Raw genomic sequence first — 16,064 nt, 5'->3', positions numbered from 1 at the left:
GTGGCACGAAACTGCCACAAGTAGAATTTGAATGGAGCCTCTTGAGTCTGTAGAGGAGCCCCGCCACGGCAACACACACACACACACGCTTCAGCTCACTACACAACAACTAGTTACTGCACACACACAAAAACCAGCAACAGTGAAATGAAACCATTCTGTTTCAGCTGACCTCTGAAAACAAAGTCAGGGATGTAGAAATCCCGACTACAGGAATTACAAGATGTCTGTCGCATTCCATTTTACAGACACCTGGAAAACTAAAACATAAATATGAAATATACAAAAAAACAACACAACCGATGGTTCTGTCTTCCTAGAAATGGACCATGGAGCAGCCGGTGGCTGTCGAAGGTGGAGAGAGGCGTTTCCAAGGACCTGCTCCGACTGCTGTGCCTTATACAAGCTCTCACTCTAGTGGCGTGCACGTGAACTGCAGCGACCGGCAGCTGCAGGTTGAACTCTTCTGATGCCACGTCCAAGAATTCAACTTGCCGGGTGGTTTTTTAGAGCCCAAAACGGGCCGGGGTGCGTCTGGGTGTCATGGGGGCCTCCTCTCTTCTTCCTGGGGTGCAGATTTTTACGGCTCTGAATTGAAAACAGAAAAATAAAAAGTCAGTTCAGTTCCTGGCAAAAACCAACGCAGACATGTTCCCGTTTTTAGTTTTCTACACCGCCTTATAATCTAGCCGTTTTATTTTTCGATACTTTTCCTTTCGATTTGTAAAAACAAACAAAATATTAAGTGTGTGCCTCTTTTGTGACTATTGTTGTCGTTATCGCTCTTTAAGAAATCAGGTCTCTCTCGTAAGCGAGTCCCCGAGGCTCAGTGGGATTAACCCGTCTAAATAAAGGTTGAATGAACACACAACAAGTTGAATTTGCTAAAACCGTAGAGTGAAACACTAAACGTTTCTTGTTTAGAGTTTCAGACGGAGAAAATGATGGAGGACGCCGGCGAGTGCAGCTCGAACAGAGGCTGGTGTCTTTGAGAGGAGTGCTGGGACATGGAGCCTGACAGCACAATCTATCATCTTTAATTACGTGACAATGACACTGCCTACACTTCCCTCATCTCTCCTCCTTGCTCACAGACACACACACCTTGAGCGATTACACCATTAGACCTCAACCTCTTTCCCGTCACTGGGGGGTTTTCCACCAAAAGCGGTTTGGATGTTAGTTTGGAGCCAGCGTCAGATCTTTCTTTAACCACTAAAACCTTCAACTGGGACGCATCTGTAGCACCAACTCTTTGCTGGTTCAAAAGAGCCACTTGTTTTTTGTGCCTGGAAGCATGGCTGTGAAGAACAAGTAAAGCGGTGCGTCCAAAGCCGGATTAGCATTTGTTCTGATTTGAGAAAACAAAAATCGGAGGCGGCAGAGGAAAAACTTGAACTCATCCGTTCATCATCTTGCTGTTGTGGTGTAATACTTGTCAATCAAGTTGTGTGTGCTGGTTCACGCACTGCACAGCAGCGTTCACAAAATGGTTTTTTAACTGAATTAATAGACAATGTTTGCATCTTTATGCATGCATGTCATGCCATTTGGAATTATCTGCTGCTGTTTATATGTCCCAATAAAAACAGCATTTAATATTCCTGTTTGCACAACAGTTCATTAAAAACACCAACTATAAATTAGACTGATGATATAAAGTTACATATTCACAGGACAACCAAACAAACACTGATGCTCTGGTTCTTTACAAAACATCAAACACCCGACATTAACAGGAAAACACGTTTGGACGAACTTCTATTAAAAATGAAAGCGTGGTTCTTTTGGTATTTTTAGGTTGTGGAAAATGTTTTTTGGGAAGCTGGAGTTTGAGCCGACTGCAGCACCAGGTCTGAAGCATCACTGGAAGGTGTTGAAAAGGGGCTACAGTGCGCCCCCACCCAAAGAAATGAATTTCACACCCGTCTTTTCATCCTTGTTCAGTTCCTCCACACAAGCTGTGGTTTTACAGCAGCGTTGAGCACAAACGGAGAACGAGAAATGTTTTGCCGAACTCTTACAACATTTTAACACGGACTCCTTCTCAAAGAGCCACTTAATGTTTTAACTATTTACAACTAATTATATCTACTTTTGTTTTTGTATTCCAGGTGTTTTTTCAGCAACTCTTTTCTAGCAATAACATATAACTTGAAATGTATTTATGATAGAATACATCAATTGTGACAAATGTTATAATTTGTGATTTAAGCATAACTCAGATCAGTGTTTTTCAAAGTGGGGGGCCTCAAACACCTGGAGAGAAGAAGATAACAAAAAGCTAAAATTAAAAATAGTAATAATAATAATAAAAATTGTCCACTAGGGCAATCTGTATCCATCGTTTCCAGATAAACACACTTGAGAGAGAAGTTTAAATTTGTTTTGTTCTTCTGGTCAACAGATTTTTTTCAGTGGGAATATAATACAATGTTTAAAACATGTTAGTTAATAACATTTTTATGCTCGGCAGCTGTAATAATTTATAGAGTATAGTGAATAAAAGTTAAAACATTCTAAAAGTTGATGTTTCTTTACGTATCGTTTGTAGGTTTGCGATGGGGGGCCTCGGCCAGAAGCTAATTCTGTTTGGGGGCCATGGCATGGAAAAGTTTGGGAGCCCCTGGCTCAGATGACTAGTGCCTGAGGATTTAGCCCCGAGGAAAGTTGGAAATGAAAAAAAAAAACTGAATATATCTAAACCGATATCCTGGAATTAATGAGCCCAAAGCTGCGGCCTGAGCAGTTTGTTAGTGCAAGACAAAAACAATGATTAAAAAAAAACACAAATAACTACATGAAAATTATCTACAAAAAAATATTTTCTACCTAACACTGGTCAATTTGCACCTCTTGTTGAAAACCATATAGGCACTGTAAACATCAACAAAAGTAAGTATAAGGAGTCTCAGACACCCATTTGGATTCATGGAGCTTAATATAATGAACATTTCCTCCAAGTCCATTTTAGAAAAACATAATCCAGTGACGTGGACCCTCAAATGTTCACGTTTATCCTCAGCGCCGTCACTCTGATGTTCACTAATTGACAGCAGGGAGACAGGTGATAAACAACCTGATAAATTATTTCCTTCTAGTTTCACTGAACTCGGAGGAGAAAGCAGCGAGGCCTGCTGGAGGACAGAAGATGAGCAGAAGCCCAGGAGAGCCTTCAACTTCACTACCACATCCCAACTTCCTCTCTTTAAATCTAATTCTTAATCCTTTGCCTCTAGTGTGATTATTTCCAACATATCTGTCACACTAAATTCAAGCCAGATAAACCAGCGGAATAATTAACAATAAAAAAGTCCTTTTTAAATCACTCTTTATAACCTTATTTTTCTCTGCAAAGCTGCCAGATGAGTGTGAAATTAAATTTTTTTTGGTCTTAATTTGAAAATGAACGTTCTCCTCCTTCCTCTGTTCTGCAGTGGCACAATTTAAATTGCTGCAGTAATGGGGGTCAGCCTGGAGTCAATATTATTTCTTTTTGTCTCGTCTGGAGGGACCAGAGGTGAGACAAGCTCATCATGAAGAGTGAGAAAGGTGGAGCCGAGAGAGAGTGAGAGGAGGGGCGGAGGAACGGATAGGCACCGAGGTGGGTAAATTAAACGTTTCTAATCTTGACAGAGTTTGGAAAATGAAGGCCAAGAGGAAGGACTGCTGGATGACGCCTGCAAGGTGAACCAGTGACGTACCTGACACTGTTGGCATTGTTCTTCTTCTCCTGCTCGTCTCGTCGCGCTCGAATCTGCTCCTCAGCCAGGACCATTTCCTGCTCCATGTTGCTGATCTCCTCCTTGGCCCGCCGTCGGTTCTCCTAAAGGTGCAACACAAACAAATGAAGCTATAACCCAAGACGTTCTTTTCCCATGCCCGAAAAGGGGGAAGCCCTCTTGGTAGCAAAGTGGGGGACATGCTTAGTATTAGCTGGTCTTGGTCACCTAAACGTTTGGTGCATTTCAGAAGACACATCCACCCAAGTGCAAGACCCACATATCGAGCCTGTGCTTAATATTTTAGCTTCCTTTTTAAATCCACACCTGTTGCTGAATCAGCCTCAATTTTTCTGGTTAGATTTTTATTGAGATTTCAGAAGCAAGCATTACATTTTATTTCTCACTCGGAAATTGGGCATGAAGGCGCGGTAACGAATCAGAGCAGAAGTTGAATTCTTTAACATCCAACCATATTTTTAAAATCTACTTTTCTGTATGAAGACATTGTCATGATGATGAGGACGCCACCTTAACTATTTCTGTTTCACTGATAACACAATGTCATGAATGACAGTAAAGGTCATAAGACGATGACAATTTACAATTCTATTTACTTTTCAAAGTATCAGTAAACACTTGGGTTTTTTTTTCACCACTGAGTTATTAATACTAAAAGATTATATTTATTTACAAATGTTTGCTAAACAAATTAGATTTGTGGACCGTATATAAGTCGCAGTTTTTTGCATAAATTAGCATGCCTGCGACTTATACAGTGAAGCGACGTATTTATATATTTTTTCCTCATATTTAAAAACCAATTTTTGGCCGAGATCTGACGATTTCATTCATTCTGACATGGAAAATATTGAACACTACCATTTTCAGCCGCTAGAGGGCGCTCGACGAATATGGCAAGCCAAGTGTCTCATTAATAGTTAAAAGTGGCTATTAATGAGACACTTGGCTTGCCATACAGAGCCACCTTCGTTTCGCTCCAGAACTCCTGGAGCAACCGTCAAATCAGCTGCATTTCACCGCACCGCCCAGGTGAAATGCAGCTGATTTAACCGTCAAAGTGCATTTATTAAGGAAAAGTTCAACTGAGACACACCTTTACTATAATTTAGAGCAAACAAATAATTGTTTTTAGGTGGTTATCTTGTTAAATTCTTGTTAAAGTCCTCCTGTGCACGCTCCCGCGGCTGCCATTTGGCAGCCAATTGATTTTTGGCACAACACCGGCCCACATTTCCAGGTTGTCAGCAGTGACGCGTAACAAACGCAACGCATCAGCGGTGACGCATAATAGATGCGACTTATACGGCGAAGCGACGTATTTATGTTTTTTCCACTTTAACAGACATATTTGAACTGATGCAACTTATACGGCGGTGTGACATGTACGGCAGAAAATACGGTAGTGTGTGATTGTGTGTACAAACTGTGATCGATGGCCAGCCTTGTCCAAGCTTACCTGTCTGCTTTTCCCTGCGTGTTTGATGCTATAGAACATGGGCCCAAGTTCTGCCAGCCACTCTCCATCCACAGCAGTAACACACTGCATGTACTCCTATCACACAAAACACAAAGTGACCATTAAAAACATCTAGATTTTGCGAGTCCGTTTTACTTGACCCAGGTTCTGTCGACATGTTTACCTTCGTGGTCATGACGAGCTCGTGGTAAATGATGTAGTCGGGGGTGTAGCCCATACCAAACAGGGAGCTTGTAGGATGGAGGTGACATGGCATGCCTGTTCTCACATTCACATACTCTCCAATGCCCTGGGAGCAAACACATGCATAAACAACAAATTAAATTCCAACTCTAAATTACAGGACTCTGTGGTGAAGCTTAAATATGCATTTGTGCCTGCTTCTGTAGGGGCACGTTAAGGTCAAAGCTAAGCAGGTAATGTAGTCTAATTTGCTTCTCAACCTGGCTTAGATGGCAGAAAAATCCACCTGAAGTATATCCAGCATTACTATGTTTGCTTAGGTTGGCTGGCTCCTCATAAGTCAAACTGAGAACCTTTCTTATACAGTCATGATTTCAAATTCCCTTTCAGATTTTAGTGTTGTATTAATGTGAGGCCAGAGGGGATATTTCACCACTCTGTAATTATACAGCTATAAATCTGCCACAACCACTCACTGCCGGGCCTAACATATTAACTGAGAAACCCACAGCGTGGAGATTGTACCTTCAGCTTGGCTGCCTGATGGAAGTAAGCAGCACAGATGCACTTTCTGATGATGTCCCAGTCCGAGCCGCAGGAAACAAGGTTCATCTTCTGCTGCACCATGATGTCCTTTAACTGGGATCGCACTTCACGCACCTGAAAACAAATGATCAAATGTAGAAGCAACTTAAACCCCAGCGGCTTACAAATACTGCAAATGTTTCTGTAACAAAAAACGATATTCCATCATTTCAAAATATTTAAGAGTACCACAAATCACAGTATCACGAGTTTCCAAACGTATAAAACTTTTATCTGTCGCTTTTATAGTCATTAATTTCTACCCAAGAGTCTGAAAACCAAGCTACAAACAAAAGACAATTTACAAATTAAGCTGCACCATTTTCATGTAGTAACTCATCAAGCATAAATTCAGTCCGTCCAGATTTCCATTTATTGCCAAAGAGGAATCCGAAGTCTGACCTTGCGCATGGCTTTGGTGTGGATAAAGTGGTCATTGCACCAGATGCTGGAGTAGTTGTTGTTCTTCCACTGCATGTAGACGTTCAGGTAAGTGAGGTGGTCGCTCTCAGGGACTGAGAACTTCTCCCTCACCTGGTCACTCTCCTCCTCACGACCCTGTCAACATGCATACATGAATTAATTTTTATTTTTTTTAAATCACAGGTTTTTTTTAATGCTTTACAAGCAGAACTATTGATGTAAAAAGCCTTCTATACACACCAACAGCCACAACAAACACTAACTGTTCATCCTGAATCATGTAACTGTACAACCTTGACTCCAGTTTTATTCCCCACTATAACCTGAAGAAATTATTTGGTTCTAAAGTTGCCATGTTTCTTTTTGCTGTTCAATTCATGCTTTTGCACTGAACAATCTGCAGTTAATTTAATGTGAAGATGGGAAGAGAATCACAAAAGTGCATTTTTTTAACTGGAGAATTAAAACAGTTGAGGCTTCAACAAGCTCAGGGGAACTGCGAAGTCAGATCAAAATAGGCCTGTCACGATAAAAAAAAATTGCTGGGCGATTAATTGTTTATTGCGATAAACGATAATATTGTTTGAAATTTGACAATAATTAGTAATTATTGTCAAATCTAAGAAGAAATGTTTGTTAATTTGTTTTGCGTGTAGTACCTTTTTCGACCACCGGATGGCAGTATAAGACTGTTTGAACCGAAGGATGAATAGTGAGGGAGCGAGCAGCGTGTCTCTTAAAGAAAAATGGGAGGGAGGCCCCTTGACGTGACATGGGCTGTCTCTCAAAATGGCGGATGCTCAGTGTGATTTGAGCTCTTTAGCATTTTTCACACAAAGCTTTTAATTAAAAAAAAAATTAGTAAACAAGTTCTCAGCTTCTTTTTGCAGAGAAAAACTTTTTACTCGAAGACACGGGTTTCAACTGTGAATTTTGGAGCTTTGACAAGACGAAGGTTTATTCCCCCCCCGAGGTCGGCCTGTTAGCTTAGCTCGTAGCTTAGCTTCTCAGCTTAGCTGCTTTTAACGATCCAAAAATGTGATTTGGGACGGTTAAAACGGATTTTAAAGAGAAAGGGAGGAGTCAGTGAAGAACACTGGAGTTGAGCCTTTTGTCATCCGGTGTCTTCAGTAGAAAGAGACATGAAGAAACGATAAAGCCGATAAATGAAAATGAGGTCGATAATTTTAATTTATCATGCGATTAATTGATTTATTGTTTATCGCGACAGGCCTAGATAAAAGGTATTTCTTTTCTTTCCGTTTTATTTACTCTTTTTGCAAAAGTTCCAAGACTGCTGGGCTTGTGTTGCGAATTGCTTTCCCCTCTCAAAACTCACACTGAGAAATGGAAGATGAGGAAGCTCCGAGCTGACAGTTGTAGCTACACAGGTGACACGCATCGTGTGTCTAACAAACCATGCTGCTGTCAATTAGCCAACTCGACAACATGGTTCTGGGGTTTGGAAACACACACTTGTACAGCACTCTAAATGACTAAAGGTGAATATTAATGTCTTAATAATGCCATCTTTGAGAACAAATACTGAGTGTAACCACTACATGACAGTCACTTGAGCTAAAATCAACCCCTGTATACAGTATAATCACACCATCTTAAATGATCAATGACACCTAATAGCAACAATATTCAGTACTGTAAATTGATTTTTAGAAATACCCTCAAAACAATTTAAAAATAAACACTTTTACTCAGTTATGATGTAACCATAGTTGAACATTTGGTATAAAAAATAACTGAGGGGCAATGGCCGCTTTAATTTGGCTGATTTTTGCTGCATAATTCTTTCCTGGTCGTCTCCACACTTTCTGTTCACACCTACAGCAACTTTCAAATAATAACAGTGACTCAAATACCTTAGGTCTGTAGAAGATAGCTGGCACAGACAACATAGAGACGATGATGAGGATGTCTGCACTGCAGCCCATGTCACAGGACACTATGAGCATCTTTGAGAGGGCAGGGTCGAGGGGAAACTCCACCATCAGGCGCCCAGTTGGTGTCAAAGCACCTGCAAGGATAAAGAATAGCAGGTACAAGGTCACATGTGCAAAAACAAAACAGGAGGAACTAACATTAATGTGACTGATGACCGTCTTTACTATCTAAAGCTCGCTGGAGGCGTCAACATTATGACACCTCTCAATCAGAGTAGGGAGGATGAACTGCTGAGAATACTTTCAGGGAAAAATGTGAGATCAAAAACTTTCTGATTCAAATAATTAGACCAAAAAAAGTGTAAGAAGCTTATGATGAGGAAAAGCAGAGTAGCAGAACATACAGTTTGGGGCAGGTAAGCTTTAATCAGAGATAATCTCCCGTTAACACACCATACAGAGAATCATCAAAAGTCCCCCCTTATCCCCAAATCCCTAAATCCCCTGGAATCTGGCTAAGGATGAGACAGAAATGAGACCCAACCAGTCAAATCGAGCACAGGATCAGTTCCTAGGCACCGACTACACCTGACAACTACGTCCTCTAGGCCCGTTTCCAGTCTGCATGAGAAGAGCAGCCTCCTGCACGGAGCACATTCTCCGCTTTGTACAATCTTTACAACTTTGTAGAAGCTCAAAGCAACACTCAGGACATGTAATCTTAAAATACACGATGTTACAGCAGGTTATAAAAGTATTCACCCTTCTTAGTGATGTTTTTAATTTTTGCCGTGTGGATGGCAGATTAAAAGTGCAAATTCCCTAAAAAAAATAATTCAGAATAATGAAGTTAAATAAACAAAATGTGCTTCAAATAATTTTAAATATTTAATTTAATCAAATTTGAGATTCGGTTACGTTTTTGTTCACTTCAAATATTCAGACCGACCAGAACATTATAGCACCTAACACAGTCTGGCTCTGGTTTTAAAGAGAGTCAAATGTTTGAATTTTGAAAGACTCACTTTATTTTTGTTTGTTTGTTCACAAACCATGGTTATTAATGTACAAATATAAAAACATTTTCACCAAACCATGTTATTTTGTGCCAAAAAAATAAAGTTCAGCTTGAATGAAATACTGGAAATTACTAATCCTTTCATTTAGTACCATTTTTGTTTAAACTGTGTGACATTTAAAACCTGTCTGCTTTGAGTCTGGTGTCAATGTTTCCTAGAATTCACAAATTAACACATCAACTAATTCCTGTGGTTGTGTTTAATTAGTCAGGCAATGTCAGACTTCCCTACCTGTGTTGTCCAGAGCTCCTAAAATCCAGAGTTGGTACATTGAGTTGAGCATGTTGTCCTCAGGTGGTGGATCCATGAAATGGAAGAGAAGCAAGTCTTGAACACCCAGAGACTTCAGGAGTAGAACTACGTTGGCCAGGTTGGTCCTTTGGATCTCTGGTATGGTGGTGGTCAGCATCTCGTTCTTATAGGCACTCTGCGTGTAAAGTCTGTAGAAGGCACAGAGAGAAACACAAATACTAAATAAAATAAAAATATGTGTGAAACTCAAGTCGCAGGGAATTATCTCACAGTAAAATAAAACGGTGCAGAACAAATACAAGGTCTGATCTGAACCACTTCAGACTGTTATGTAAAGAAAATGTAAGAAGTTAGTTTGCTCTACAGTTACAGCTGTTCTACAACAAAGATCAGATCTTACCTTTCTGGTAGTTTCAGCGTCTACATAAACCAGATTATGTCAGTTATAGTTTCTCCTGAGCTACTGCAGGATTTCTGTCTTTGAGTCAATGATTTCCTTTATTTAGATATTCCTTCTAGGACATATTACTAATCAATTTACCAATATATACCGTATTTTCCGCCGTACACGTCACACTGCCCTATAAGTCACATCAGTCCAAATATGTCTAAAAAAGTGGGAAAAAGCATAAATAAGTCGCATCTATTATGCATCACCGCTGATAACCCGGAAATGTGGGCTGATGTTGTGCCAAAAATCGATTGGCTGCCAAATGGCGGCCGCAGAAGCGTGCACGTGAGAACTTTAACAAGAATTTAACAAGATTAACACTTAAAAACAATTATTTGTTTGTTCAAAATTATAGTAAAAGTGCGTCTCAGTCTAACTTTTACTTAATAAATGCACTTTGATGGTCAAATCAGCTGCATTTTGCCGGGGCAGCGCAGTGAAATGAAGCTGATTGGACGGTTGTTCCAGGCGAGCTGGACGAACGTGGCTGGCTTTGGCAAGCCCATTGTGTCATTAATAGCCACTTGTAACTGTTAAATGACACTACTGCATGCCATACTACTCGAGTGCCATCTAGCGGCTGAAAATGGTAGTGTTCAATATTTTCAGTCAGAATGAATGAAAACGATCATATCTCAGCCAAAAATTGTTTTTTAAATATGGGGGGAAATCCATAAATAAGTCGCTTTGGTGTATAAGTCGCAGGGCATGTAAATTATTAAAAAACCCGTGACTTATGGGCCGAAAAATACGGTAACCAAATGTATGCAAATGGCATTCAATTATACAATTACTTTAAGGAATCTGAATTACACAAATTGCCTCTTTTAGTAGAGTGCCTGTCAGACAATAAAAAATTATGAAAGATAAATATAATCAATCCTTCCTCTTTTGGGAATTCATGCTGAATTTCATCAACTGTAGAAACCCGAGTATGCCTGCGACCTAAACAAGCATGTGCAGTGACTGCAAGACTGGAGCAGGCAAGAGCTTAAATCGTACCTGTAACACTGTCCTGGACCTGTACGCCCTGCTCGGCCTGAACGCTGGTTGGCATTAGCTTGACTGATGGGATAAACCTGAAGAGCATCCATACCTATACGAGGATTGAAAACCTGTTGGGAAAAAACAAAAGTGGCATGAATGGTGCCAGTTAGTCTTAACAATAATATAATAACAATACTCAGCATGAACAACAACAAAAAAGTGATGTGCATACACGGCATACCTTCAGTTTGCAATATCCTGAATCCACAACAAACATAATTCCATCCACAGTAAGAGATGTTTCAGCGATGTTTGTAGCAACAATGCATTTTCTCACACCGTCTGGAGCCTTTCAGAGGATGAAACAAAGTTAATAAGCAAGACAACAGCACTTAGAAGTGGAAAAAAAAATAAAAAATCCACTAAATACAATATTTTTGTGCAGCAAAGGTTAATAACCTTCTGGAAGATTTTTGCTTGGAGGTCAGATGGAAGCTGTGAGTAAATTGGAAGCACAGCCAGAGGAGGAGCATTTTCCAAATCTTCCAAACGTTCCACAATCTGATCTGATGTCACCTGCAAGGACAAGATGAATTAATGGAAGTTTCAGGCAAGAGCACTTAACTGCAACATAATGTACACCATATATGTCGACATGAATGTCTCTGCAGACGTGGAATGTTGTAGTAATGAGTTATATTTCATCCTATGAGGAGGAAGAACAACTTGTGCAGTATGGAAAACAACCATACTTGCTTTAAAGCAAAACTGATGGAGGACAACTATTTGAGTCATTATTGCTGCCACTTCCTTCACCTCAATATCTTCCTGTCCAGGCATGAAGATAAGGATGTCTCCCATCATCCCACTGAGGTGGATCTGGAGGGCCTGCTTCACTGCAGCCTCCACGTAGTCCTCCTGAGGAGTCTACACAGCATAGGACAAACCAGTTAAATACAAAACCACAAAGGAACAAAACACTATTTTGAATTCTTTACAAGTTTGTACACAAAAAGCTAATGTTGCTTTTCCATGTCAGAGCAAGTCTCGTTTACATTTGACAAAAAGAGCAGTGCTGAGTCAGGCATGCAAACATTCAAGACGTCAACCTGTTTATTAGCAATTTATTTCTAATACATCAATGAGCAGCGATACCTGGTCTAGATTTAAAGCAGTAACACCACAGTGTACCTTCTGTGTACACACGACTCCAACATACCTTGCTGAACAATACATCGACTGGAAACGTTCTTCCTGGAATGTGGAATATGGGTACATTGCCAAAAAATCCAGCAAATTTGTCTGAGTCCATAGTGGCAGAAGTGACAATAAGCTTCAAGTCAGTGCGTCGAGATACAACCTGAAACAAAAAAAATGAGAACGACTGCTTTACCTCCATCTCCGTTTTAGAACGAACATGGATAACATCTGTATTTTACTCTCTGTTTAACCGATGTTTGTTGTTCTGACCTCACGCAGCAGCCCAAACAGCACATCAGTATTAAGAGAGCGCTCGTGAGCCTCATCCATAATCACAGCACTGTAGTGGTCCAGATCTGACTCCCGCAGAGACTCCCTGAGCAGAATTCCATCCGTCATGTACTTTATCAGCGTTTTCTCAGAAGTGCAGTCTTCAAAACGAATTGCATACCCAACCTGAGAGAACAACATCTGTGTTATAAAAACTATAGGCACGCTAAATTTGCATTTTATTTTTTAGTATTTCTAAACGTTAAGCCTAATATTATTTTATCACTGTTTTCTACTTTAACATCAACTCTCAAGTTCTAATGAAATTCGGATGAATGTCACAAAAATCATCAGTTTTCTTATTGTCCACTAGATGGCAGTGTTACACAGAAACTAAAACTGGACTTTGGTGCGATAAATACCGCAACATCAATTTTACCCAAATTCATTAAACAAAAAAACATGTATTTAAAGTGTTTCTTTTTAACTGTGATATAGAACCAAATTATTAAAGTTAATAATCAAAGTAGGGCGGCATGGTGGTGCAGTTGGTCGCCGTTTCAGCGAGAAGGTTGATGGATCAAACTTCTCTGAGTCGTTTGTATATTCATGCATGCATGGGTTTTCTCCAGGTACCCCGGTTTCCTCCGCATAATGGATGGATGTCAAACAGGATTTGATATGAAATTGTAAAGTAAAACATTATTTTAGTTGTTGAACTACTTGAAATTAATTGATGTATATTAAAAAAACTGTAAATTACTAAAAATCCATCCATCCATTCACTGTACCCGCTTCTTCCTTTTCGGGTCACGGGGATCACCGGTGCCCATATCCAGCTATAACAATGTGAGACAGGGGACACCCTGGACAGGTCTCCAGTCCATCACAGGGACACATGGAGACAAACAACCATTCACTCTCTCTCTCTCACTTAGGGACAATTTAGAGTTACCAATCAGCCTAACATGCATGTTTTTGGTCTGTAGGAGGAAACTGGAGTACCCGGAGAAAACCCACGCAGCACGGAGAGAACATGCAAACTCCACCCAGAAAGCTCCCGGGACAGGATTTTAACCGGCGTCCTTCTAACTGAGAGTCAACAGCTCTACCAACTGAGCCACCATGCCGCATAAATTAAAAATCTAAAATAAAAAAGCAGAAATTTATGTAAAACAAATATAGTAAATCCCTAAATGATTTGATAATAGCACTGTTAAAAATGACGTCTATGCTAAATGGTCCAAACAGTTCATAAAGAGCAAGCTGGTGGTGTTTGCAGCAGCAGGTCGTTGGGCTGAGCCAGCCAGCCGTCTCACCTCCTCTCCGAGGTTGGTACCGATCTCCTCGCTGACTCTCTTTGCCACACTCATCGCTGCCACTCTTCGAGGCTGCGTACAACCCACCATGCCATAGCGTGTGTAGCCATCTTCATGTAGATACTGGGTCAGCTGGGTGGTCTTACCGCTACCCGTCTCCCCAACAACAATGACTATGCTGTTGTCCCTACAAATTGCAGTAAATAAAGAAACAATTTATCACAGTTTTGATGTAATGGAACATATTTTTTGTAAATACTGTAAATAAAAGTTGATTTGAAGAAGCAATAACACTTATTTAAATACCTTATAATGTTGAGAAGTTGCTGCCTGACAGCAAAGATGGGGAGGTACTGTCTCTGCTCCAGAAGACTCTTCTTCTTTGCAAACTCACTGCTGGCCTCACTCTTCTCTTTCATGTGCTCGGCAAATTTTTGATCTGCTCTGTGAGGCATTTAAAATCAATTTAATGCAAACGTTTAAACAAACTGACAAAGCATTTTTTAAGTAAAATACACGGTGTAAAAAAATAAATAAATGTGCAATTTGCTCACTTGTAGTCAACTTTGCCATCTTCGCCCACCACTTTGCCTCCTGGCTCTTCATCTTCTGTCTTCTTTATTCCCATAATATCACCCAGTTTGGTGCCTGCCAGTTCCCAGTGTTTGTGCTGTGCCTAAAAACAAAATAAGATGTGTTTTAATTAATCTGCCCTTTATAATTTTACAGTACAACCTGAAGATGAAAGGATTGTAGTATTATAAATTCTCCAAACACCAAAAGGAGATGAAAAACATTCAACACAAGATTTTATGCAACTGATGGTCGTTTACTCCAAATTGGTGGAGTAGTGTGAGCATATGGTTATTTAGTAAATTGATGCTAAACATCACCGACAGTTTGACAAACGTGCACTGACAAAGCCTGTTAAAAAAAATAAAGTCCTTAATATACATCAATGAACCATCACCATGAACTATTTTAAGTGTCAAAAATGATGGAGGTCTTTTCAGTAGTCAACAAAAATACGTGTGCGCGTGAATTTGGGTAAATCGACGCAGTTAGTGAAAAAGAAAATACAGTAAACACAAGGAATTATTTTTTATGATATTTTGTTAGTTTAAAGTTCTCCACTAAAACAATATTTTCGCAGTCCTTCCCCAGCCCAAGAATTGGTTTGGAACAAAATTAAAAAAGCAAAGTGTATTTTATTGTAACCCGGTAGGTCTGGGCAATATCTCGATATTTTTAAAATATCCAGATAATTTCATACGCGAGATAAGATGGGACTATATCGACTATATCGATATTTTTACGTTGTGTTATAATTAATTATAATTCCGTGTAGTTCTTTTTCTCCCGTCTGCGCCAACTGCACGTGAGCCCCTCCATCTCCCTCACTGAATACAAACACTGCCCCTCACGTGCTGTGTCACACACGCCTACTAACATCGTGAAGGCGGCACAGCTGAAGATGATTATTATTTAATATATGTAAATAGTTTGTTTTGTAGCGTTACAGCTATCGTTAATACATGTGCCTGTGTGACAATTGGGGCACAGCTTTGACTCAGAAATATATTTGTGTAAAGAAAAGTATTGATATTTATTGTATTTGACTTGTATCTTGAAATAGTGAGATATTAATTTCTGTCTATATCGCCCAGCCATATAACCCAGTTTATTTTTATTTGCAAACCCAGCATACCTTCTTGCGTTCTTTTTGCTCACGATGTTTACGAACAAGCTGGCTGCCTTTTCGAGAGATGATGGCCATGTCAGAGGTGGGATCCTTCACAGGGATAATGGGCTCAGGCTGCAGGAGAAAAAACACAACACACACACACAAACATTTAAAAAACTAAAGTAATGGCATGTACATTTATTCATTTTGCAGTCGTTATTTAAATCAAGTAACAACATTCAAGATTTAGTCTTCTATTTCTTTTGGTTTTTCCCTCTTCAGGAGTCCTCCTCCTCCATCTCTCTCTGTCCTCTATGTCCTCTGTCCAGCTACCTCCATGTCCTCTCTAACTGCATCCATACGTCTCCTCTTTGTCTTTTTCCTGGCAGCTGCATTTCTAACATCCTTCTACCAATATACCCACTGTCCCTCCTCTGGACATGTCCAAACCACTGTCCCTCCTCTGGACATGTCCAAACCACTGTCCCTCCTCTGGACATGTCCAAACCA

At 40.1% G+C, this 16,064-nt stretch overlaps 1 protein-coding gene across 1 annotated transcript in view; it reads right to left on the bottom strand.

Annotated features, from left to right (window-relative positions):
• Positions 1-290: 290 nt before the first annotated feature.
• Positions 291-16,064, bottom strand: part of dhx38 (DEAH (Asp-Glu-Ala-His) box polypeptide 38) — a 21,376-nt gene continuing 5,602 nt past the window's right edge. The window contains exons 10-27 of the mRNA XM_037689591.1: positions 15,579-15,686; positions 14,425-14,546; positions 14,177-14,314; positions 13,871-14,057; positions 12,552-12,737; positions 12,301-12,441; positions 11,898-12,008; positions 11,541-11,657; positions 11,323-11,430; positions 11,097-11,209; positions 9,623-9,831; positions 8,292-8,446; positions 6,394-6,549; positions 5,932-6,066; positions 5,387-5,512; positions 5,203-5,298; positions 3,705-3,826; positions 291-588 (exon numbers count right to left, since the gene is read on the bottom strand). Of these exons, the coding sequence (XP_037545519.1) occupies positions 507-588; positions 3,705-3,826; positions 5,203-5,298; positions 5,387-5,512; positions 5,932-6,066; positions 6,394-6,549; positions 8,292-8,446; positions 9,623-9,831; positions 11,097-11,209; positions 11,323-11,430; positions 11,541-11,657; positions 11,898-12,008; positions 12,301-12,441; positions 12,552-12,737; positions 13,871-14,057; positions 14,177-14,314; positions 14,425-14,546; positions 15,579-15,686 (2,412 nt within the window). The 3' untranslated portion in view covers positions 291-506. The remainder of the gene's footprint in view (positions 589-3,704; positions 3,827-5,202; positions 5,299-5,386; positions 5,513-5,931; positions 6,067-6,393; positions 6,550-8,291; positions 8,447-9,622; positions 9,832-11,096; positions 11,210-11,322; positions 11,431-11,540; positions 11,658-11,897; positions 12,009-12,300; positions 12,442-12,551; positions 12,738-13,870; positions 14,058-14,176; positions 14,315-14,424; positions 14,547-15,578; positions 15,687-16,064) is intronic.

The sequence above is a fragment of the Nematolebias whitei genome, chromosome 2 (genome assembly GCF_014905685.2).
Source record: "Nematolebias whitei isolate Nwh7 chromosome 2, NemWhi1, whole genome shotgun sequence".
Lineage (NCBI taxonomy): Eukaryota > Metazoa > Chordata > Actinopteri > Cyprinodontiformes > Rivulidae > Nematolebias > Nematolebias whitei.
This window is presented reverse-complemented; position numbering and strand designations above follow the sequence as displayed.